Here is a 25,093-nt window from a genome sequence, read left to right as displayed (position 1 = left end):
CGGATCATAAGTTAAAAACTTAAATTTGAGTGGTAAATTAAGTCACCATTCATTTGTCAAAGGCAAAAACTGCACCACCAGCTCAAGCAGCCACATCAGAGACAGATTCACAAACAGGACATTTAGATAGATGAGACAAAAATTAATTATTTCCCCTCTATGGTCCCTAATCAGCTTAGTGTTGGATTGTTAACACTTGATATATGTGCCTGTAAAAAGACAGTCTACGGGGTGTTGAAAGTAATGAATGTCCTCCATCATACTGCTAGACCACAAGCAACTTAATACATCTTTATTATTTTTTTGCCTTTTATTTGTGTTTATTAATTTTTTCATTTTAAAAGAAGATATCATGACTCTGCATTGAGTTACAATGATATGTACAAACATAAATAAAAGTGTAAAAAAAGAGTGATTAAGTGAACTTTAGAACAGGAATCCAAAACAAACACAACACTGAAGATAAGTTTGTGGTCCAACAGAACTTTGTCTCCCCCAAGTGGCCAATATAGGTAATTGCAAGAAGATTATTTTATGTCTGCTGCCATTTTTATACTATTGCTAAGCAACAGGCACTGCAATTATATGAATAAAATTTTCAGGACCACTGGCTGTATCTGTTGTCCTGTATCATTCTCAAAAAAATCCAAAAAAGCTGTCACTGGACGGTACCCTTTAAAAGGTCCTATATGTACTATTTGGGTATAGATATGTATTTGGTACCAATATGTACCTTTGAGGTACTAATACAATATAATATAATAAAAAGATGAGGAAGAAATGGTTCCTTTGCCAGAATTAACTCTTTTTAAAGCTCCCCTAGTCAATAATTTTGCACTTCTTCAAGCATCATGTAAAAGTTTTTTGACAGGAATTTCTTCATGCTTTACTACAAAACACTTTGCAGATTACTGAGCAGTAAGGTTAGAAGTTCCCCAAAGCAACAACATCTTAACATGCATGGCTATGCAAGCATACTAAGACCCTATGTTTACATGATAGCAGACCATGACAAGCCACACATGTCATTTAAAGGCTTCATTGAACCCTATGTATAATTCTCCAATAAAATACATTTGAAAGTCCCATGGAGAAGGATTGAATTAAAGCAGGCTTTCAACCAAGGCACAGAAAGGGCTCTTGAGCACACCCCAATTTAAATGCTAATTTGACTGCACTTAACCACAACATTCTTAGACTACTTTATTTACATTATACATGAGGTGATTAAGTTTAACAAAATCATTTGAATATGGAAAAATATAGATTTGTATTGAGGTTCATAAGAACTTAAAGAAGAAAAAGGGTTTGGAGGTAATGGAATTATCAGGTTGACATTTGTGAGGGTCTCTGATGCACTCTTAAAAGGTACACAGTAATAATTTTTGGTTCCTAAAAGAACCGTTCAATTAAAGGTAGTACCTTTAGCACCTTTTGTGAAACAGAAATGTTCTTTAGACGCTAAATGTTCTTTATGAAACCGTTTAGCACAAAATAGTTCTTTTGTGGCATCATGAAGCACCTTTATTTTTAAGAGTCTGCAGACAGGGAATTTAGTTCAAAATAAAACACACAAAAATGGGAAGAAAAATGACAAAGAAAAAACATGGCCTTGAAAAACAATAACTGTACGAACATGTGCAGAACAAAAGCAAACACAAAGACTAAATGTCTCAAGGGGAAATTTACATTTGAAAGAAATAGTACAAATAAAATGTGATTTAGAGGGCTTAGAATTACAATATGTAATATAATGTCTCGGGTGTGCCTAGAATGTGTCTGTGATGTTTCAGCTCAAAAGTTTCAGCTCAAGCCACAGATCATTTGTTATAACATGTCCAAAATGCCCCTATTTGCGTGGAAGCAAAAAACGCACTGTTTTTGTGTGTGTGTACCTTTAACTCTTTGCCCACCGTTGATGAGTTATCTCGTCAATTAAAGGGATAGTTCGGCCAAAAACGATATTAAACCCATTATTTACTCACCCCCAAGCTGTCCAAGTTGCATATGTCCATCGTTTTTCAGACAAACACATTTTCGGATATTTTAGAAAATATTTTAGATCTTTCTGTTGATTAAATGTAATGTTACGGGGTCCAGCAATAGTCCACGACCTTCAAGTCCAAAAAAAGTGCGTCCATCCTTCACAAATTAAATCCAAACGGCTCCAGGATGATAAACAAAGGTCTTCTGAGGGTAATCCGTGCGGTGTTGTTGTAGAAATATCCATATTTAAAATGTTATTAACGTTATTAACTACCTTCCGGTAGCGCCGCCATCTTAGACTCAGGAGAGAGTATTAGCGTAGTGTAAGCACTTTTCTTAGTGACGTATGACAAATTCAGAGGGCGGGGGACAGAGCAGCAACAGAGAAACCGCTGTATGCTGCGTAAGCTCTCATCCTGAATGCGGATGGCTCTAAAATGGCGGCGCTACCGGAAGGTAGTTAATAAAGTTAATAACATTTTAAATATGGATATTTCTTCAACAACACCGCACGGATTACCCTCAGAAGACCTTTGTTTATTATCCTGGTGCCGTTTGGATTTAATTTGTGAAGGATGGACGCACTTTTTTTGGACTTGAAGGTCGTGGACTATTGCTGGACCCCGTATCATTACATTTAATCAACAGAAAAATCTAAAATATTTTCTAAAATATCCGAAAATGTGTTTGTCTGAAAAACGATGGACATATGCAACTCGGAAAGCTTGGGGGTGAGTAAATCATGGGTTTAATATCGTTTTTGGCCGAACTATCCCTTTAAAGCTGTGGTCTAAGATTTCAAAGATTGTTCATTATTAATAACTTTGTTTAGATGCTGGTTATGGTTCTACAATAAAATCCTAACAATATGAAGAGAAAAAAGAATGAAAAAAATCAATTCACTCTATTGGGTCTAAAGCGGCAGAGAAGTTGACCAATGTAAGCTGTCCGGCCGGACAGCTTACATTGGTCAACTGCTCTCATCCAATCCCCGCTCCACTTGAAACTCCACCTTGCGCTCGCATCTCCATGCCATTGCATTCCACCCCGCCCCCTCCTGTGACATGAAATTTCTGACAGTGTATGGTAGCTAGCAAAGTAGCAACAGTTCACAAATGGAGAAAAAACAAACCAACAGCAGCAAGCGGCCCCTGTTTGTCCCTACAGTCAAGGTTGGAAGAAAGAGAAAGTCTGTAGAAGAAAGAGCAGAGATAAAAAAAAATGTGAAGAACGCCGGACTCAAAGTCAAATTAATATAGGGTCCGCCATTGACCGTTGGAGGAAGCTTCAGGGAGATTTGGGACTGAAAACCGACGCTGACAACGGCTGACTTTTTGTTGAGCAGGTTAGCATTTATTTATACTTTTATGGTGTGTGGCGTTACATAAATATCTTTATATCAGTCTGACAACATGCTCATGCTGCCGGTCGGCATTGGAATGTTAGCCGTTTAGCAGTGACAAGCTCTAAGCGCGTCCGTCTCTGTCTCAGCGCCAACCAACGCGCAATAGCAGTTCTCGATACGCCTTTGCCTGACCTCTGATATTTCTGATTCCGATACTGACATTTGTCTGGCTTATTTGTCTAATAAATTGTTGCATTTGGATCTGCCTCTGCCTTCTCACTCATAACATTATGGTTATAGCATGGTTATATGCTTATGGGTAATAATTTTGCACAGTCATACAACAATAAATGCGGCACACCAAGATTTTCAGATGCACACCCAGAGTCTTTTTTCTGGTTATGCTACTGATTGTATGTTTATATATTTGAAGAGTTTTGTTGCAAAACGAGATAAATCCATTTTTTTATATTTTTGTCAAAACATGTTTATTATTATGTTATCATGTTATTAGTTTTATGGTGCTACTTAGCTCTATTTTTTAAGTTGTGAAGGTTTAAGTGAAAACAAACCAACTGCAGTTGAATTGAAATTAATTGGAATGCACAACCAAAAAAGGAGATTTCTGAATAATTAAAAAACGGTGGTTATCTCGTTTTGAAACGAAACTCTTCATTTATAGAAGAACATTTTCTGAGACACATTAAACTTTGTTAAAATCATTAACAAAATGCTGGCACTGGCTGGCAACTTTTTATAAAAACACTGGCAGGGAAAGAGTTAAATGCAAATGAGCTTCTGTTTCTCACTCATTTAGAGACATTGAGTGCTTTCAGTGAAAATAGATCTGATTCCTGTGAATACAGTCTGAGACAATATTATCCCACTCTTGAGATATGGTGGATAGTGTATGACTCGCCGAGGGTGGAAACTATGCAGGACTGTCAGTATGCAGTGTCTGTGCGCGGGGCTTTATCAGTGTGATGTCACATTAACAAGGGAATCAAAACGGCATGTCTAATGTAGGATGGTTGTGTTCACACACTGCCAACACACATTTATGTCCAAACACCTTGTAAAAGTGGATTTTGCATAATAGGTGCCCTTTAAGACCTGCATGACTTTTTTGTTGCTTTTATGTCCACAAGGATAACAGTGGCAGCTCGTGACTGCTCATCCGAGGGGCGCTAATTCAAAATAAGTGTTCGGAGTGTCATGTGTGTTGCTTGCATTTTCAAAATATGTGTTTGCTGCGTCATGTGAACCATGTGCATCACGTGTTTTGGCAAAATAGGTGCCTGCTGCACACGCGTCAAAACCGTTTATGATAAAAGAGATGCTCACGTTCATAAAATATACACAAGACACTCCCTTAACAGTAAACTCTGATGATGAGATTATGCGAGTATCTGGCAAACGCGAGCGTCTCTTTTATCATGAACCCTTTAGACACGTCTGCAGCAGGCACTTATTTTGACAAGAGAGGTGATACACACATGATTTCTCGATGAGCAGAACACATATTTTGAAAAAAGGAACCACACACATGACGGGCTACATACTGTACATGTTGTGACGAACTTCACATCGAGCGCCCTCGGAAAAAGAAGTCACCGGCCGCCCCTGGTAAATAATGACAAAATTGTAATTTTTACATAAAATATGCATGGCTGTATTCAGGGCATGTAGACTGTTGTGATTAAGGTCTAGAACATGCTAATTCAACCCTCAGTAAAATGTTTGGAGTGGATACGAAGAGTCACAAATAGAGCCACCGCCTGCTCCGAGCGACAGCCGCTTCCCGTGCGGGGGTCGTGTTTGTTCTGTTTGTCCTGTTTATAAGTGTAAACACCAGAAGAGCCAGAACTGAAGTGAGGCCAGAAGCACATTCACTACTCTACAAACAACTACAGAAGCAAAATCAATTAGCAAACACACTGAGATGACAGCATGCATCCCCTGGTAGTGCTGAGATACGATCCGTCTGCAATGTGTTATTGAGACGAAACACCCAGCGGTCCTCCTTTTCGTTCGGAAATAAACAGCAATGTGGACCGACTTCGTGCTTATAAAGTAGCTTTCCAGTGCTCAATGGTGCACTTTTAAAGTATAAGCATATTTCCCTAATGTATTGGGATGGTGCGTTATGCTTTTGTCAGAGCGGTGCCGGTTAAACAGAAGCTCTTGAGATGCTGGACGGACAGGCGGGTAAATTAATGGCAAGGATTAGAGTGGGTGTGGAGTGCTTCTGTTCCTTCTGTTCAGTGTTTCTGTAAGCAGGCAAGCTCAACCATCAAAGCCTGCTGGATTCACTCTTATAGAGCGACATTGAGTATCTGACATACTCTCTTGTCCTTTAATAAGTGGACACAAACGGACACACACTCATCATACTCTCCTATCTTCATCTGCATGAGTCACTAGGATAGAAGTGCACTCAGGTACACACACATACACACATGATACTTGAAAGGCACTCTGAACATCACAATGGCCTGTTGTATTGAAAGTTTGCTCCGGAAATGTCACAGTAGGCCATTGCCATTATTTTAAATGGAAAACACAAGGGCATGCTGTGCTGGACTATCAATACAATGAACAAAAGGGCTGGACAAGAAATGGCAAAAAAGGCCATAGGGAAAATATTTTACCGCAGACTAAAACGAAGATGTTTTTATATACAACTTTGGACAAAAATAAGAGACCACTTCAAAATTATTTTTAGTTTTTCTAAATTAACTCTTTCGAGAAATGCGATACTGTATAGCTCAGTGGTAGAGCATTGCATTAGCAGCGTAAACGGTCATGGTAACACAATGCTGATAAAAAAAATTTACCTTGCACTGTAAAAAATTCCGTAGAAATTGCAGCTGGGTTGCCGGTAACTTGCCGTGGATTGGAATTTATGTTTTTTACTGGCAACATTTTGTTCAAAGTTAAGTGAACATTAAACATTTGCAGGTCTTTGTCTTTACAGAGTCAAACGTAAAAGAACAGCATCAAGCAAAACATTCTGGGAAACAAAATCTGAAGCAAAAAACAGAAAAAGGTTGATGATGATTTCTGGTTCCCAGAATGCTTTGCATGAGGCTGTTATTGTATAGTTTTATTCTGTAAAGATAAAGACTTGTTAATATTTAAAATTTATTTAACTTTGAACAAACTCTTGCCAGTAAATAACATAAATGTTAATCTACGGTAAATTACCGGCAACCCTGCTGCAATTACATTGTAATTTCTACTGAATTTTTTTACAGTGTGCACTATAAGTAGCTTTGGATAAATGCATCATCTCTAAATAAATAAATTTAAATGTATGTGTTTAGGTGAAATTATCATTTTTGTTTCATTTTCATTCCATTTGCATGAAAATATTTAACTCTTTCCCCGCCATTGACGAGTTATCTCGTCAATTAAGAGAAAACATTTGCATGAAAAAACGTGTTCCTGTTGAGTTTTTATGTTAATCTGTAATGCCGCGATTATTCATCCACTACTTACCCAATTTATAAAAAAACTGAAGCAAAAAAAAAATTTTATTGACTTTTGTTTAATTTATGTTTTAACTAAATTCCATCACAAAAATTTTATTATTTTAGCTTTTTGCTTAAATTTTTATTTTTTTGAAGAAAAATATCCATATTTAAAAGTTTATAAGCAGATAAAAATATAGATATCATGAAACAGGTTTTCCCATTTTGTTTGTTTGTTTGAAAGCAAAGGGTCTGTTCTTTTATTTGAGATATATATATATATAATATAATTTATTTTTTTTAAAAAAAAAAATCCCGGAAGGCATTATGTGAAACTTTTGTGAAAATCAAAAAAGTGCCTGCAGCCAGCTTTTCAAAAAAGGCTGTCAGGGAATAAGTTAAAATAACAAAAAGATGTTTTCAGACCTACTGCAAAGAAAACAAATGTATATTTATTTTGAAACAACACAAAAGTAATGTATGTATGTACATATTTATTTAAGAAGAGTTAAAAAAAAATATTTGAACCCTGAATTTTATTCACAGCTTTCATGCATCTTGGCATGCTCTCCGTCTTTTACACTGCTGTAGTGTTTGGTGACTTTACTGTTATGTCACTCCTGAGATTTGCCAGACACATTGAAGTTTATAGACATTAAAATCTGAAAATAAGAAAGGAAAGAAAGAAGCCATTTGTGCAATATTTCTTTACATTTCTGCATTTGCAGACACTTTTATAGCATTTAAGCTATACATTTGTTTATCAGTATATGTGCTCCCGGGTTTAAACCAATGACCTTGCTATCAATGATTTGCTAACAATCAGCGTAAAATCAGCTTTGCTAACATGATGCTCTAATGCTGCAGGAACACATTTGGACTGCATAACATAATTTGCAAGTATTTTAGAAAAACTAAATAAATGCATTTTTATTAGTGGTCTCAAATTTTTGAACCTCACTGTAATTCTGTTACTATATTAATAACAGAGTACTTTAAAGAGTACCATTATAATAGTAATATGCAAAAAATACCATGGCAAAACTTTTTTGTCAGTAATAATGCACCACACAGCAGTATAAGAGAGTTTTGATGCTCTAAGCCAGTGGTTCTCAAACTTTTCCAGCGTGCGGCCCCCCTCGTGTACAGGGCATTCCTTCGCGGCCCCCACAAAGAAAATTTATGACAATTTTGTTTTAAAACGTAATTAGACAAAACATATTACGGTATACAAAGTAGTGCTGTTGGTTAGTAGCCTAATTTATTAAGGTTTAATTAGACAGAGTTCATGATAAATTAATGTATTTTATAAAATGTCATAAAGCTGGGGCCCCCCTGGCACCATCTCGCGGCCCCCAGTTTGAGAACCACTGCTCTAAGCATCCAAATGCCCCAATAACAAAAACCTTGCACACAGTTCAAACACACTTAGTCCAAATAGACCGTACAGCTTCCAGTATAGAAATCCTGAGTTTCTCTGATTTCTGCTTACAATGCACAAACGTGTCATCTATATGATCTATTGCCAAGGAGGAGGACCAAGGCTGCCCATTCATTTTATTCCCAACCTGTTCCACAAACCATCCATAAAATATAGGTTAGAAACGGAATACTAAATATAACTTCATAGATATAGCCGTTACAAACCACTTACTATACACAGCCACCTACTATACACTTCAACCCTCACATCCTAAAGCTTTAAAGCTTTCACGATTTTATATTTCCTTTGGTGTGTAAGTGTGTATTAGTACAAGTTAACGATATGCAAAAGGTACAAACCCCAAAGTAAATGATGACGCAAGTTATCGTCTCTAACGTAAATCTCTTTTCTTGGACTACAACAAACAAACAGATTGTAGGCAACATTTTACTTCCTGGGATTATTGATGTAGACAAGACCGACACTATCATAATTCCTCCCGCCTCAGACTCACAGCCTGTAAGTTAACTCCTGTTAGCATTGCATTGTGCGCAAATCTTTCAAACATGGTAAGAAGCGTCACATTTCCAGCTGACGTCAGAGGTATTCAGGCCAATCACAACATACAGATTTGCTGGCCAATCAGGGACAAAGCACTTTTCAAATCAATGGTAAAATCTGTAGCTAAAAAATGTACTGTATGTAGAAAATATTTTTTTAACCATAAACCACGCGGACACATTGTATTATACCAAATACACAAAATATTTTTTTAGCAATGAAATAGGTGCACTTTAAGAGAGGGCCAACTGAGTTCTAATTATTGATGGAGTCGTATGAATGCTGTCCCTATATGTGATGTAAAGATGTTGTAAATTTAGTTGTTGTGTTTGTATCACCATTAACATTGCAAACTATACATTGCCCTATCATATATAAGACCCTGGACCACAAAACCACAGGTTTATTTGTAGCAATAGGCAAAAAAATTGTATGGATCAAAATGATAATTTTGTCTTTTATGCCAAAAATCATTAGGATATTATGCAAAGATCACATTCCATGAATTCTACCACAAATATATCAAAACTTTTATTTTTGTAAGTAGATGCAGTGCTAGGGACTTCATTTGGACAAATTTAAAGGTGATTTTCTAAAAATTTAGATTTTTTGCAGTCTCAGATTCCAGATTTTCAAATAGTTATCTCGGCCAAATATTGTCCTGTCCTAACAAACCATACATTAAAGGTATAACGGAAGACTTTCTTTTTCCGGGTGGATCATCAAGACTATTGGTAGTATCATCATTCTGGTGATATGTTGACGTAAGGGCGTCGTACGTGCTCGTCCCTAGGTTCCCTTTTGCACATGCACACTTTCAGGTGTATATGTGTTGTGAGCTACGGTTTCAGCCATTCATTGAATCTCGCATTCTCACTGTGTTTTTTCAAATGGGTCGCAAGAGAAAAAGTGAAAGTTTCTACTCGACAGGTAAAGTTTGTCATGCTATTTGGAGAAATCCATTTAAAATCACTGCTAGTAAAAGTTGATGTAAGCTATGATAAGCGATGCTAGCCCTGACACAAGTCACGAACCGTGCAGACACGGTAAACAACTCAGTGTATGAGCCATGCCGACAGCAACTTGTAAACAGAGCGTATACAAAAGAAGAACCAGGCTCGTGCACGCTCTCTCTCATGCACACGTTTAATAGGCGTTCCCTCTCTGTAGCAGGTAGAGTGTTGCGCAATTGCATTTTTTTTAAAGTGGAAATTATTTTCTAAAATGTATATCTTTAATGTAAAGCTTTCAGATGATCTATTAATCTTAATTTCGAAAAATGTACCCTTATGACTGGTTTTGTGGTCCAGGGTCACACATATGGTGGAATATAGTGACTGGAATAGATTGGAATAACTGGACCACTGAATAACTGGATCAAATAAAAATGTTGATATTTTCTCGACCTTATGTTTTCCTAAACTCATTTGAATTTCTTTCTTCGGTACAATGCAAAAGGTCAGAAATGTCTTTAAAGGACAACATCAGACCCCATTCACTTTCAGTCTCATACAGCAAAGCTTTGCAAAGTAACATTGTGTTGAACAGAAAAAATGGTATAATAGGATCAGACGTGGGTGAATGATGAGGAATTTGTGTTTCTGGGTGAACCAAGCCTTTAATAAGCAGGTCAAGCTTTCCAGGCAACACGCAAGCTATGCAGAAAAAATCCAAGCTGGTTTTCACGGTAGGATATATAATTACAGTTCCTGTTTTGTTAGACATCCCGGGTTAATTAGGAGTATCATTCCAATAATTTAACCTGGGTGTTCAAAAGGAACAGTTGGACAAGAGTGGGCGGTGTTAGTAGGAGATCATTTGTGAAATGAACAAAAACTATTTTACATATAACAGCATGTAAAGAATGAAGGTCAGGGTTAATTGTAATGTTTGATTGCATGAATTTTCACAATATAATTTTTATTTACTCAAATCATTTGTTACTTTTGTTACATCACGAAACAGCTGAACAGCCTTAAAGGTCACGTTCTTCCTGATACCATTTTTTAAACCCTAGTTAGTGTGTAATGTTGCTATAATAGCATAAATAATACCTGTAAAATGATAAAGCTCAAAGTTCACTGCCAGGCGATATATTTTCTTCAATAGAATTCCTCTTTAAAAGCCTACAACGAACGACCGGTTTGGACTACAGCCCTCTATTTCCTGCTTTAATGACGTCAGTAAAACAGTTCGTTGACTAAACTCCGCCCACAGGAATATGTCAGTCGCCAGATAAACTAACGGCAAGCTAAGCTGCTGTCGAATCACAACACACTAAACAAACTACACAATCAGAACTCGATACGTATTTCGGAAGGAGGGACTTCAGATAACAAGGAAGACATCAGCCTGTTTTAAGGACAGTGAAAACAGCGCTATACAGATTGTAAATTGTAAATTGTGTGAAAAATACCGCGTTTTTTTACACGTGAAACATGAACACATGTTATATTGCAAGCTATAAACACAATCAAAGCTTCAAAAGCATAGAAAGAACAGGAGCTTTAAAATACCGACTGCATTTTTTCTTGTTATTGTACTACACTGTCTGAGTTTAGATAGATAGATAGATAGATAGATAGATAGATAGATAGATAGATAGATAGATAGATAGATAGATAGATAGATAGATAGATAGATAGATAGATAGATAGATAGATAGATATCAACAATATAATCAATACTAACTGGTTATGTTTTGATTGTTTTGTGTAAAACTGAATTTGTGACTTGTCTAAACTTCTACATTTCAGCAGTCTACAGGAAGTCTGAAGCTTAAAATATGCCAGCATTTACATTTCAGCAGTGACACATTATAAATACTATATAAATCAGAGATTTAAAATAAAACTTTCCCCTTAAAAAAAGCAGCACCCAAGTGACCCAAACACTCATGGTGTCACAGATCCCATTGTCGAATTTCCTATTGTCATCCGTCTTTCTAATCCAACGTGATAGTAATATAAAACCATTACAAAGATAAAGAAAAGTTAGAAGAAGTTAAAAAAGTTTGTAGTTAGGGCAGAGACCAAAAACCGTGTCCTTCAGGCCGCAATAAAACCACAGCGTAAAATCTCAAGACCACAGAACACAATGATTTTGGAAGTGTGTGATGTCAGATTTATGTGGATTATGTGAAAGGTGAATGAGATTTAATTTCACAGGCTGATGGCCTGGCAGATATTCTGCAAAAGGGTTCCAATAAAAACCAGCACATCACATCACTAATGGTCCATTCACTTAGATATTACTGGAAACCGTTTGTCCTTATCCAATTAGATATAGGGTTATGACTGCGCCGTTTCACACCATTTAATATAAAGGCAATAATAATAAAATGCATGAAGAACCCACAGAAATAAAGAAGTTTATCTATCTATCTATCAGTGGCGGCCAGTGACTTCTTTTTTTGAGAGCGCTCGATTTGAAGTTCGTCACAACATGTATGTAGCCCTTTATGTGTGTGGATCCTTTTTTAAAAATACCTGTGTGCATCACGTGTTTTGTCAAAATAAAGGTGGTCGAACACCAGACGCGCAGCTCAGCGCCGCGGACAACTCAGAGGTTTCGTAAACCGGAAGTGCGCGTTAAATGGCGCGAAGTTCGTCAGATAGCGTCTACTTCATAATGCTAAATATACGTTAGCAGCCAATGTGAATCGTTAATGATTTGGGACAAATATGATGTTATTTAATATTAAACTATGTGAGTGGCGCTCTGTGGCGAGATTTGAGCAACTTCCTGAGTCGTAGCTGGGCGGCGCAGACAGGTGCCACCTAACTGTGTTAATGCCTGTTTGGAGATCAGTCTCTTCTCACATGCTCATCCAAAGTATCATATGTTATTATTGTTAGCATGCTAACATGTGCTTATGCTAATTAGTATGATATAAAAACTTTTCATTTAAAATAACAGAATTGAGTTCTTCAGACTACACTACATTGAGTTATTCAAACTATGCTTAATCGAGTAACTCAGACTACACTAAATTGAGTTGAGGCAACTAATTGAGTACTGCCATCTACTTTAAATTGAGTTGGACAAACTAAATATAATTTAATTGTGTAAAGCTGTTTTTTATGAGTTAGGGGTACACATTCATATTGGATGGAAATCCTGCCCACAATTTTATTGAGTTAATCCAATTAATCTTTTTTTTGAGTGTATACTCATAGAAAAATATTCATGTGTTTGATTTTTTTAGCATGGCGCGGCGCTAAGCTGCGCGTCCAGTGTGTGACCCTCTTAGCGTTTATGATAAAAGAGACGCTCGCGTTTGCCAGATACTCACATAATCTCATGCGTAATCAGAGTTTACTGTTAAGGGAGTGTCTTGTGTGTATTTTGTGAACGTGAGCGTCTCTTTTATCATAAACAGAACACATATTTTGAAAAAAGGAACCACACACATGATACTCCGAACACTTATTTTGAATTAGCGCCCTCAGTTGAGAAGTCACGAGCCGCCACTGCTATCTATCTGTCTATCTATCTAGATATCTAACCATCCATCCATCACCACACTAAAAAATACTCAACCCAGGGTTGGGTCAAAAAGGGACAAACCCTGCCGTTGGGTTAAATTAACCCATTAAATGCATATATTTAATCGAACAGTGGGTTAAAATAACCCAGCATTTTTAGGTGGAGCATCCCAGCATAGGTAAAATTACAACCCAAAAAAAGTTTTCAGCAAAAGGACTCTTCTGTCCTTATCTGCACGAGTACCTATATGTGGAGCATTTCTAGTGAACTCTCCCTTAGGAGTTGTTCAACTACGCAACAAAACAGCCCAACGCTTCAAAATCATGAATCACCAAAGCTCTTATAGTGTACTCATTTCTTCAGATGAGAAAACACTGGAGAATAAATAAACACAAACCATCTGCAATTTAAAAATCTACTAAAACAAGATAACATCCATAAATGTCCAAAAATATGTCTGTCTAAATGAACAAATATAATGTGAATTTTGTCATCATTTACTCTTTCTCATGTTGTAACAAACCTATATAATTTTTTTTTTGTTCTGATGATCATAAAGGAAGATATTAAAAAAAATGTTTGAAAAAAAACGATCATGAGCCCAATGGACTGCCATAGTAGGATAAAAGTGGGGCTTATATATCAGTTTTGTTTCAAATACTCCTCAAAATATCTTAAAACAAATACATTCATACAGGTTTGTAAGAACATAAGAAAAAAATATTTTTGGATGAACTATCCCTTTAATACAGTATAGACAAATCTGACTCACTGTCATAATATAAAACTGCTTTTTATCGCCTACCTGTAATTTTCCTCCTCTGTTTCGTTTGCAGAGAAAATATGACCATTAAAGCGCCCATGTTGTCCCTTTTACTCTCTATCAGCTCTGTTCAGAAATCCTGCCGTCTTCACCTCAACAGCTTTCCTTCTCAAGCAACTGTGGCTCTTTCCCTTAAGTGTTGTACAAGTGTAGATGTAGACCTCAATGACGTTTCCGGCAGTCCCAGCAGTTTCAGATACAACGGTGGAGATTTCTTTGAAAAGCTCCTCTACTTTGGCGCAGTTGGACAGCAGTTTAATTGAGCTCTCCGCGTTGCACCCTCCGTCGCTGTGCCTGTACTCTTTCGCAGACACTTCTTCACAGGAAATGAATGAGAGGTGGGAGGGAGGAATTGAGCGCTGTTGCTGCCCGTGAATGAGTCAATGCGAACTAGTTGCTGCCGACTCAGAGTTATTAGCAGGGATGCCGGCTATTTGAATTCGAGTGCACCATCAAGCAGAGCGAGGCAAGTCAGCGCTCATTAAAATGATGCATAATCATACATACACTTAAACCAATCACTTCGCAAGTGCAGACACCCTCATCTGTGAGAAATTTGCACTCTGGACCAGCAAGGCTACAATAAAATTGGTGGGCTGCGGGTAAAGTGGCTTCCTTGGCAAGCATATTTATGTATTTTTTCCACATTGCCCTGTGTGAACAACAATTTGATCTTAATGAAAAAGGAGAGGCTGATCTTGTGATCACAATAGCTGTAATTTAAGAGCGGTGTGCATCTGTGTGTCCAAGCATCCATGAATATGGAAAGATGCGGAGTCACATGGAGGTTTCTCAGAATTTAGCACTGTGTGAAGTTAAGACTTCCATAGAAACTCAAGTGGGGGTGGGAGGAAAAACACTGCTGAGTGGCATGAAAATACATCTGGTACATTATTTTGCGCATAAGAATGTCTCCACTGTGCTTTTGCTACTTGCAAGTCTTTCATCCTAAAGCAACTGATTAGCGAAAGTAGGCAGAAATGATTGCCCATGAATGCGTGGGTGTGCAAATTGCGAAAGCAAAGAGCTTTTCGATCGAGCCTCGGTCTAGCATTTGACAGCTGACAGCTAATTTTTCCAATTTTATTTATGACAAAAGGAATTCTAGTACATACATTCAAACTGTTCGACTTGTTACTTATTTTCTTTGCCACTTTTCTCATTTTCTTTGTAATCTTGTGCAATAATGTTTATTTCAGTGGTTCAAAATCAACCCTTGTTCTGATGGCCACGTTTGGTATGTGTCACGGTTTCAACCGTGTTTCTGTTGTCTCTGTTCTGATTGTTGTCATCTGGACTTTTCATTGATTACCAATCATCACACCTGTTACCAATAAGTCTTTGTGTATATATCCCGGTCACCTGTATGTTCAGTTGCTGGATCGTTGCCTCAGTTTGTGTCCTTACCACAGTGTATGTCTTGGTCCCTGTTCCTGCCTGTTTACTTATTTATCGTGCCTTGTTTTGTTTCCTGTTTATTTAATAAATGTTATTTATTTCAAACTTTGCGTTTGCATCCTCCCACTTGTTCCGGGGACGTGACAGAACGATCCAGCCATTTGAGGATGCAGCAAGTTTGTCTGAAGCGGAACTCTCCCTAAGATTTTTTTTTTGGGGGGGGGGGAGTAGTGAGCATCGGGTTCCGGGAAGTAGCCGGACCGGAGTTCTCAGGAGGGCCGCTGCCATGCTCGATTCTTCCCCGGGATGGCTGCCGCCATACACGAGTCTGTTCCCCCGAGATGGTCCGAGTCGGTTCCCGTGAGGGTGGAATCTTCGGAGTCGGTTCCCGTGACGGTCGAATCTTCCGTGTTGGTTCCCGTAATGGTTGAATCTTCAGAGTCGATTCACGTGCTGGTCGAATCTTCTGGGTCGGTTCCCGGGATGACTGCCGCCACGCTCGATGCAGTTCTCAAGACGGCCACCGCCATGCTCAATTATTCCCTGGGATGGTCGCCGCCGAACACGAGTCTGCTCCTCCGGGTTGGTCGGAGTTGGTTCCCGAGTTGGCCGACCTCGAGCTCTTCGAACATTTTGCCTGGGCCAAGATGGCCGGTCCGGCTAAGCCGGATTTGCCCTTGCCCCCCGCTCTGCCAGCTCCGCCCTGTTTTCCCAGCCCTCCGTCCCTCCCCCAGATCCACCCACCGAGACTTTTTGTTTAGGCTTAGGTGGGGTGTCTGGTAGCCACTCCTTGAGGGGGGGTTATGTCACGGTTTCAACCGTGTTTCTGTTGTCTCTGTTCTAATTGTTGTCATCTGGACTTTTCACTGATTACCAATCATCACACCTGTTATCAATTAGTCTTTGTGTATATATCCCGGTCCCCTGTATGTTCAGTTGCTGGATCGTTGCCTCAGTTTGTGTCCTAACCACAGTGTATGTCTTGGTCCCTGTTCCTGCCTGTTTACTTATTTATCGTGCCTTGTTTTGTTTCCTGTTTATTTAATAAATGTTATTTATTTCAAACTTTGCGTTTGCATCCTCCCACTTGTTCCGGGGACGTGACAGAATGCAAGGTTAGACCTTAAAGAGGGGTGGGGGGGGTTAATTTTTTTAATGCATTTTTACTTATTAACACAGAAAAGAGTTGTATTTCTCATGCTAAAGAAAGGAAAAGTGTCAAAAAAGCATTATTTCTAGGGTATTTTTAGTCTGAACTCACTCCTCCTCTTTCCTACAAGTTTCTAAAGTTTTTCGAATATGGTTAACTGTTACGTATCACGGACCCCTTATTCCTATTATGGGCACTTCCCCCGGAAAAACACGCCCATACGTCAATCAGAGTGAGAGTGTACATCATTAGCATTGTACCTTCAAGTAGAAGTCACACGCATCACTGCACATGACAACTTTATTATATATCAAGAATCAACCAAGGCAAAGTGTGTTTTTGAAAGTAAAGAGAAGAAAACCTTATTCAGCTTTCCAAGTAACCATGTCTTAAGACAACAGTCGATGCAGTTCGTTTTTTTTCTGGACATCAGGTAATTGCAAATGGGTTTATGTTTGTTACTCATACAGCTGCCCCCTGACATTAGGAGTGTTTCCTCTATCTTTGTTTTTAAATCTAGACTTAAGACCTATTTGGTTGATTCTCACGAAATCCAGATTTAAAAGTCCAGCATAAAAAAATTTAAAACCCCTTGAAGCCATTTTTTTTGCACATATAAGATTAAGGTCTGAACTTACTATAACCATTATTTTTAGAGGATTTAAAAAAATATTTCCTATAAAATTATTTACATTTTTTTTAGATTATCATTATCAAAAATTATGAATATGCATTTACAAACTCATGTTCGGTAATGAGAACTAAAAAGTTGTCTAGGTATGACAAACAAAATTTAAACTTTTATCTGGAGAGAAAAATAAGAACTGCTCACCTGGTAGCCATTTTAGTGTCACAATCAATTATGTCCCTTCAAACAAATTGAAAATGTTATTGAGGGCTTAAACAATGATTGAAAATTGTTGCGGAGGATGAGAAAATTGGTCTTGAACACATTTATATTACTTATTATTGTCTCTACATTTACCAATGATCACCAAATACCACATGTTTCTTTACTGTAAATGTTTATAGTATAACATGCACTGAAGCTTTTTATTTTTTAGATTTTTTTATTATAAATATTTTAATGTCAAAGAACCCAAATCCAGTCATGGACACGTTGCGGTAATAAAAATGGTCACCTTAAATGTGAAAAAAACAACAAAATTGGTTTGTATGATGTCATTTGAAATCATGTGCAAAATAGTACATGAAGAGATGTTTGTAACTGTATGCTTCTTATTTTGATACTCTTACTTTGCATTTGCTTTTTTATCAAAATGTTTCATCACACCTCATAAGTGTAATTTCGCGAGAATCACCCATTTCTATTCCTTAGCCTTTTCCGATTATTAAATCATGGATTAGTAATTGTTTTCTTTGTTAAATTTATTTTATTGAATTTTATGATTGTTTTGGTCAGTGTAAGCTGAATTTAAATGTGCTTTATAAATAAAATTGACTTGCATTCAAATGAGTGATGGAGTGGGGTCAACATTAAAAGACTCTGTTCAGGAGTCACAACCACAGGCGGTAAGTAAATCAAAAACTAATCTCAAACGTTTGGTTTTAAAAAGGCACATATAATGTAAACAACATGAACATATAGCTGTGGGGTACTCATAACTCTTTATCTCCTCCCACTGTGGGCTTCCAAGAGTTCAGCCTTTTTTGGAAAAAACTGAAAGGCTGTTCTGCCTTTCATAAATCTGACAACAAAAAAGACTCTTTGGACATATGAAGGATAAATTACTACTTTATGTATTGCTAAAACAGGCTGCAAAGACTGTTAAAGACTGAATTGTGAAGTTTTGGCTTTTAAAAGCTTTAAAATGCAGCTGAAAATGCCAGGTGGACCCTGAATGTTTTTTTCAGCTGACTGCCAGTTTTCTTAAGAGCACTTTGGTTGCTTTGATACTTCTGCTTTGTTTATCAATCATTGTACGATGCGCCGGTTGGTTGTTGTGATATTTGTCCCATCCCTCCTCCACTGTGATTGGACAGCCAAGTGAGAACTGACATTGACGAGCTGAGCGTTTCAACCGAGGGGTAACCTTCCGATCTCTCTAATGAAGCCAACACGGAAGTGACTTAAACTGCAATTCATCGACTGGCCGCTTGAGGCTGGCTTCAAAAGGGAGTCAATTCCCATAGACTCCCATGTTAAAAATGGCCAACTTTACAGTAGAAAATAATATGTTTACAGCCTGGTACAAAAAGTGTTTTTGGCCTATTTGGCTAATTTTGCCCTTCATGACAACTGTGAGGGGAGTGAATTTTTTTGTAACTCACCCGTTAAGATTATATTAAGCCTTAAACTTCTGCATAATTAAGAGCGTGGCCGCTTGAGTGTCAGTTGAACAGCCACTGCTGTCACTAGACTCGCGCTAGGCGGGCGTGGTTTCACCTCAGCTTCACCCTTGTCCCGCCTCTTTACCCATTTTCGGTTTTCCGCGAGTAATTCGCGGGGACGCGCGGCCAAGATGGCGGCGGCAGGCAACGCCTACTTTAAGCTTCAAAAGCGATCTTCACAAACCAATGGGTGACGTCACGGACACTACGTCCATATTTTTTTACGGTCTATGGTGTCAACCAAAGTTTAATATTTTTCAACGCTGAGTGACGGCTTTCAGCGCAAAAAAAACGCTAGCTGCTTTTTTTTAAACACCGCACTTTCATTGGAAACAAATGAAAACATACGCTGGCCGCTGACGTAAAAGCTTTGGTGTGCACGTCCCCTTACACCATTAAACAGTTTTTCCTCATTTCTGTGCTCAGGATTATTTTGGCGGTGCTAAAATGGTGACTCGATTATGCACTGGAGCCACTGAGCATTGTCCCACCCCTAACAGAATCGTCAGCATCTATTCAGGTTGTAGCGGTATTTGAAAGTTGAGAGAGACGGCAGCTTTCCCAACAAGTGGGCATGGTTTCAGCGGCAACAGCAGACACACATCCTCCTGAGAGCAGAGAATCCTGCCAGATTTTGTTAACCTATTTTATTTATTTGGTGTTTTTTTTCATTCAAATTTGTCCGGGTGGTTAATATCACTTCAACTGAGAACACATTTAATATTGGACTTTACACGGACTTTAAAGTGTCATCTTAGTCTCAGATGTTTCTCATAAAACAACCTTTGCGTGGGAACTGGTGTATGCACAATTCCAGCCCTGTTTTGTGCATACGCACACTTTATAAATGAGACCCCAGGGCTTTGTTTTAGGAGAAATAGTGAGACACAGAAGACGTAAGCAAAAGTTTTAATCTGCTCTCAATTTAACCTCATTGTTGTCTAGAAGAAACAACTGAAATATTAAAGAGATCCCATCTGTGATTTTTCATTTTTATGTTATGCACACAGTATGATGTACAGGTATGATGCTTCTGTAAACCCACACAGTGTACAGCACAAACACAAAAGATTCACCTGCAGCATCTAGAGAGGTCAACAAAGCCTCCGTGAAGCCTCTAAAAATTGTTAGTCACACACGTAAACACATGCACAGCGCGCTCATATTTTCCTTCCTTCCACCCACACCCCAGTGCATCTACGAACCCTGTGACCTTGTGCCGATTCACTACAGACAAAATACCAGCATCAAAGGCCAATTCCCCAGCATGACAATGGTGTGCTCAGTGTGTGGAAATGATCTCAAGGTCCTCGACAAAAAACGAAATCACATATAGACACAGAAACAGAGTACCACCAACAGAGACCCACATCTCGCCTTCTGATAGCTTATATAATTATTTTATGATAAAACTAGAGAAAAGTAAATAAAAAATTTTCATAAAAGAGTCTTCATGAAACAAATATAAACCTTTGATAACTCATCTCCAAACTGTTTAAAGCTTAATGGTGTTTGAAACCTACTGTAAACCTCTGTGATGTTTTTCTTTAACCTGAGAAAGCAGAAAGCAAAAGATTAAAAACTCAATTGCTTGAAAAATCTGTCATTTTACATTATTATTATTAAATATATTAAAATATTATTATTTTAATCATTCTTTAGAAATTGTGTCACACTACACTCTGGTGCTATACAAAATGTCATAGAAGAGACATTTTTTGCTGTATGGGTCCATAAAAAAACCCTTTAAACTAACCTTTGTTTGAGTTTCATGTCAAAATAGCCCACAGATCATTTATTATAGCATGTCAAAAATGCCCCTACTTGGGTGGGAGCAAAAAAGCGCTGTTTTCAGATGTGTAGCTTTAAATGCAAATGAGCTACAGCTCCTCACTCCCTTACCATCAGGCAGTGAACGCTTTTGGTTAAAACAGATCTGAGTCGTGCTAACAAACACATTAAGAAAAGCTTTTGGGTAAAATTACCCATTCAGTCAGTGGCCGTGGGCGGGCCATCAGTGTGACATCACATTAACAAGAGAGTCAAGACAGCATGTCTAATGAGACTGCTTTGATTTAATGGTAATTAAAATAGAATGAGAGGGTGGATTTTTTTCATTGTAGGGTGGTTGTGTTCACACACTGCCAACACACGTTAATGTCCAAATGGATTTTGCATAATATGGGCCCTTTAACATTCGATTAACCTTTCTGTTTAGTTTTTTTGTAGTGATAAAAGTTCTTTAGACTATAAAACATAATAAAGTAGGGGTGCGCGGGGCAAAAACTAATGCGGGGTTAGTTGTAACACAGACAGTTTACATTGTTGTTAAGCTTTTTGTTTTTCCGGTGTTTTTTCACGCTGCCAAAAGACGAATTATTGGAAATGTATAAAGTTTTTCCAGAGCGTTATTGATGAACGAGTGTTTTGGTCGCATGCAAGTCAATTTTTTCATCATATGTTTTTTTTTTCGGTTTCTAAGTTGGGTGTGTGAGATACTAAATCCAATGCTATGACATATTAATCAGTGTCTTGTTGAGTAAAACATAGCATCGTGTTGAAATATGTCTGCAGCTCTTAGCAACTTTTTTGGTGGGCTTGAAAATATTTTGACCCAGCGGGGTTAATTGTAAAGCCGTTTTACACTTAACCCCTCAGTACTTACGATATGAAAACCGCTAACGTAAGCGTAATTCTTGCCATTGTTTTAAATAGGCTACACAATAATAATTGCTGGCTGCCAATAAAATGGATATGCCTGTCTTACCAAAAATCGTGTGTCGAATGTATTTTTGTTCATATCTTTAAAGGGCCATGGCATGAAAATCTGACTATTTCCATGTTTAAGTGCTATAATTGGGTCCCCAGTGCGTTTATCAACCTATAAAATGTGAGAAAAATCAACCCAGTAACTTAGTTTTGGTAAACCATTCTCTACAAGCACATGAGAAAATAGGTTGTTGAAATTTGCCTCTCCTTATGATGTAATAAGGAGCTCTTATTATAATAATACCGCCCCTTAATCTGCACTATCCAATCACAGCACTGAAATTTAGTGCAGAGAAAAAGAGAGAGAGAAAATAAATCACAGGACAATTGAGTTTCAATTGCAACAAACCGCTCATTTGCATTTAAAAGGAAACACCCAAAACTGCACATTTTTGCACACACCTACAAAGTGGCAATTTTAACATGCTATAATAAATTATCTGTGGGGTATTTTGAGCTAGACTGGGGACACAAAAGATTTATTTGACATCTTAAAAAAGTCTTGTGCCATGGCCCCTTTAATATTGATTGAATAAAGGTCACGTCAAAGCTTGAAATCATAATGAAATGAATGGCTAAAATCAGACTTTGATGCTCATTATCTCAAAATTAGATTTTTTAAAACTGTATTATAGTTATTACAGACTGGGTCACATATAAAAAATGTTTTGACATAATTGTGCTGCTTTTTCTCACATATTTAGATATTTGTATCCATTTATAATTGAACTATTGTTAGAAAAGGGCTGGATGAATGAATACAGTGTAGATACCTGTTTATTATAGACAGATATATAAACAATATCCACTTCAAGTATATAGACAAAATAGTATTGAAATATTTGCCTGCAAACTTAATTTTTAGCAAGTGTTACAACTAACCCCCTGCCTGTTACAATGCAACTATCAGGTAAGTTGTAACGTTTGCACTTCTGTCACGTTTGGTGTAATTGTCCAAGAATGGTAAGTACTACAAACAAACTTTAAATGTTCATTAGTAGCAGAGATGTGTGTGTTGCTTGTGTAAAAATATAATTAATCAAACTCAAATATTTTTTTAAGGATTGAGCCAAAACCAAAAAGCGTTAGGTTGTGCCCCTCTCCCCCCTAATTGTTTTTCTAAGCAGAGCTTCACTTCAGCCCTTCTGTTCTTTGACCTTCAGCACCACGGACAGCAACACAACAAAGCTACACAGCCAGCATGTTGATGTTACAAACTAACAATCAACACTCAACATGTATCATACTGCAAAGTTTCTCAAACTTTTTGCGGCCAGTGACCCCTTACAGGGGAGAAACATTTCCAAGGACCCTATTTATCAAGCATATTCACCTTAAAGCATATTTTTACATTTGTTTTATAGTAATAAACAAAAACACATTACCTCCTGAATCATGCTAATTCAACTTGTGTTTTTAAAAGGGTTGTTTTGTTCAAATTGAATTTGGACAGTTATACTTTATAAGTGATCTTAAAAGCAACAGAAGCAAGACTGCCATGGTTCTTAAATGGTCCCATATGTAAATATTTCCTTATTACAGTTTTTCTTCTCATTGCTTTGGTGCATTTCTCGAAGCATCCTCGACATTTGCAAAACAGTAAGTGCATTTCCCAAAACAATTTGTACAAATTGCAAAACACCATTACCTGCAAAAGCCACTCTCTTGCTCAAAATGCTTAGTTCATCTCTCAAAAGTAAATATCTGTGTCAACGAACATCTCAGTGCCATCAGAATGACAAGTCCTTGTGTCATTGTGTACAGATAAGACAGTCTAATTGCTTAGTCATGTTGTCAATATAACAGTTAACTCTGGAGGGATGATCTGATGTAAATTATGACTAAAGTTTTGAGGACAATTATTGTAAATTGTAGGTTACACCTTATTGTATGTGGGATCTTGGTTGCAAGAGACTGGACAAAATTCACATTTACACTTGTACTGTTTTTTCTGTAATTTGTCTCAGACCATTGCCTGATGATATTGGAGTGATGGAAATTAACATTGTCCCAAATTATACCACGGGTCTGTTGAATGCTGTATTCTGATTGGTTGAGAAATGTTTCATGGTTATGCATTATTTTTCGATAACCGCACACCTAACTTTTCAAATGTCTTAAAAATATGCACCAGAGCAATGTTTGTGGTAACTGTGGTATAAGCGTAATAATTGACTCCGGTCCTTTGAATTATTTGGAAATTACAACGCAGGTGTGCATTATTTTCAAGTAATTCAAAGGACCGGAGTCAAAATAATACATACCCATGGAACATTTCTCAACCTTTGGTGCATAACTATCTTGGGTGTGCATTATTTTCTTATATCTCAATGGCCCGTCGTCAATTATTCCTTACATACTTTAACAGTTCATCTTCAATCTGCCCTGTATAGAAATATGCTTGAGATATTATGACAACTTGTTCAACCATTTTGCATGTAAAGACTTATGCTATGAACTTATGCCTAAATGTTGTGGAGGGTGAGACTATTCAACAGAGACCCATTATAATACAATTTGATCAACATGACATAAGCAATTGGTAATGTAGGAAAAAGCAGAGGATTGTACATACTCATTTGCATGGATGAACCAAAGCATTTGCAATTTCTTCAAAGAAATTAGACATTTTTTGATGTGAAGATTGATGGGGTAGTTTTGAGAATTTCAAATCTGATCTGAGAAAGTGACTGAGAAAAACTGTAATAATACAACACAATTATAATTTATAACTAATTATTTCACGGACCCAAAATGGAAACTGAACAACATCATGACTTTCCTGCAAAAGCATGTAACTTCAAAATCCTTAGTTCATCTCTAAAAAGTACATTTTTATGTTCGTGAACATGTCCCCCCCCAAAAAAAATTATATATATATATACCTATGCCCAACCACACAGTGGCAGTATGAGACCAGATTTTAATCTCTGAACAATACAGAACTCCAAAACTATACCTTTTTTTGTATCATTACTCTTTAGCAAACTTTAACTTTAAGAGCATATAGAAAAATCAGGAACAACATATTACTAATAAATGATAAAAGATTGGGCTATATATCATCATTGACATATCTTCAAATACTAAGCTACCTAGCCTACTATTTGTCTTTAAGTCCCAAATAATATTACAACATACTAAAAGGCCGAAATATGAGATATACAAAATTTCATAACTGGATGTACTGTGAAATGAAAGTTATTTAAATTTAGTCAGAATTTGTGGCAATGGTGTTGTTTTTAGCCAGTCCGAGTCGTTCTGCTGCTTACATCATAAAAACAGACCTCTACCAAAAATAAGCAATATACAAAAGTACACACAG

General features: G+C 37.4%; 1 protein-coding gene across 6 annotated transcripts in view; it reads right to left on the bottom strand.

The window, feature by feature from the left end:
- kcnip4a (potassium voltage-gated channel interacting protein 4a) overlaps positions 1-25,093 on the bottom strand; it is a 245,740-nt gene that overhangs the window by 69,984 nt on the left and 150,663 nt on the right. The window contains exon 1 of one of the 6 annotated variants that reach the window (XM_073859363.1): positions 14,082-14,517. The exons of the other annotated variants lie outside the window; for them this stretch is intronic. Coding sequence (XP_073715464.1) covers positions 14,082-14,139 — 58 coding nt within the window. The 5' untranslated portion in view covers positions 14,140-14,517. Of the gene's footprint in view, positions 1-14,081; positions 14,518-25,093 lie in introns of those variants that run through there. 6 annotated transcript variants of the gene reach the window in all.

Source organism: Misgurnus anguillicaudatus, chromosome 21 (genome assembly GCF_027580225.2).
Source record: "Misgurnus anguillicaudatus chromosome 21, ASM2758022v2, whole genome shotgun sequence".
In the NCBI taxonomy this organism is placed as follows: domain Eukaryota; kingdom Metazoa; phylum Chordata; class Actinopteri; order Cypriniformes; family Cobitidae; genus Misgurnus; species Misgurnus anguillicaudatus.
Note: the sequence above shows the minus strand (reverse complement) of the source record. Positions and strands in the feature narration are given on the sequence as shown.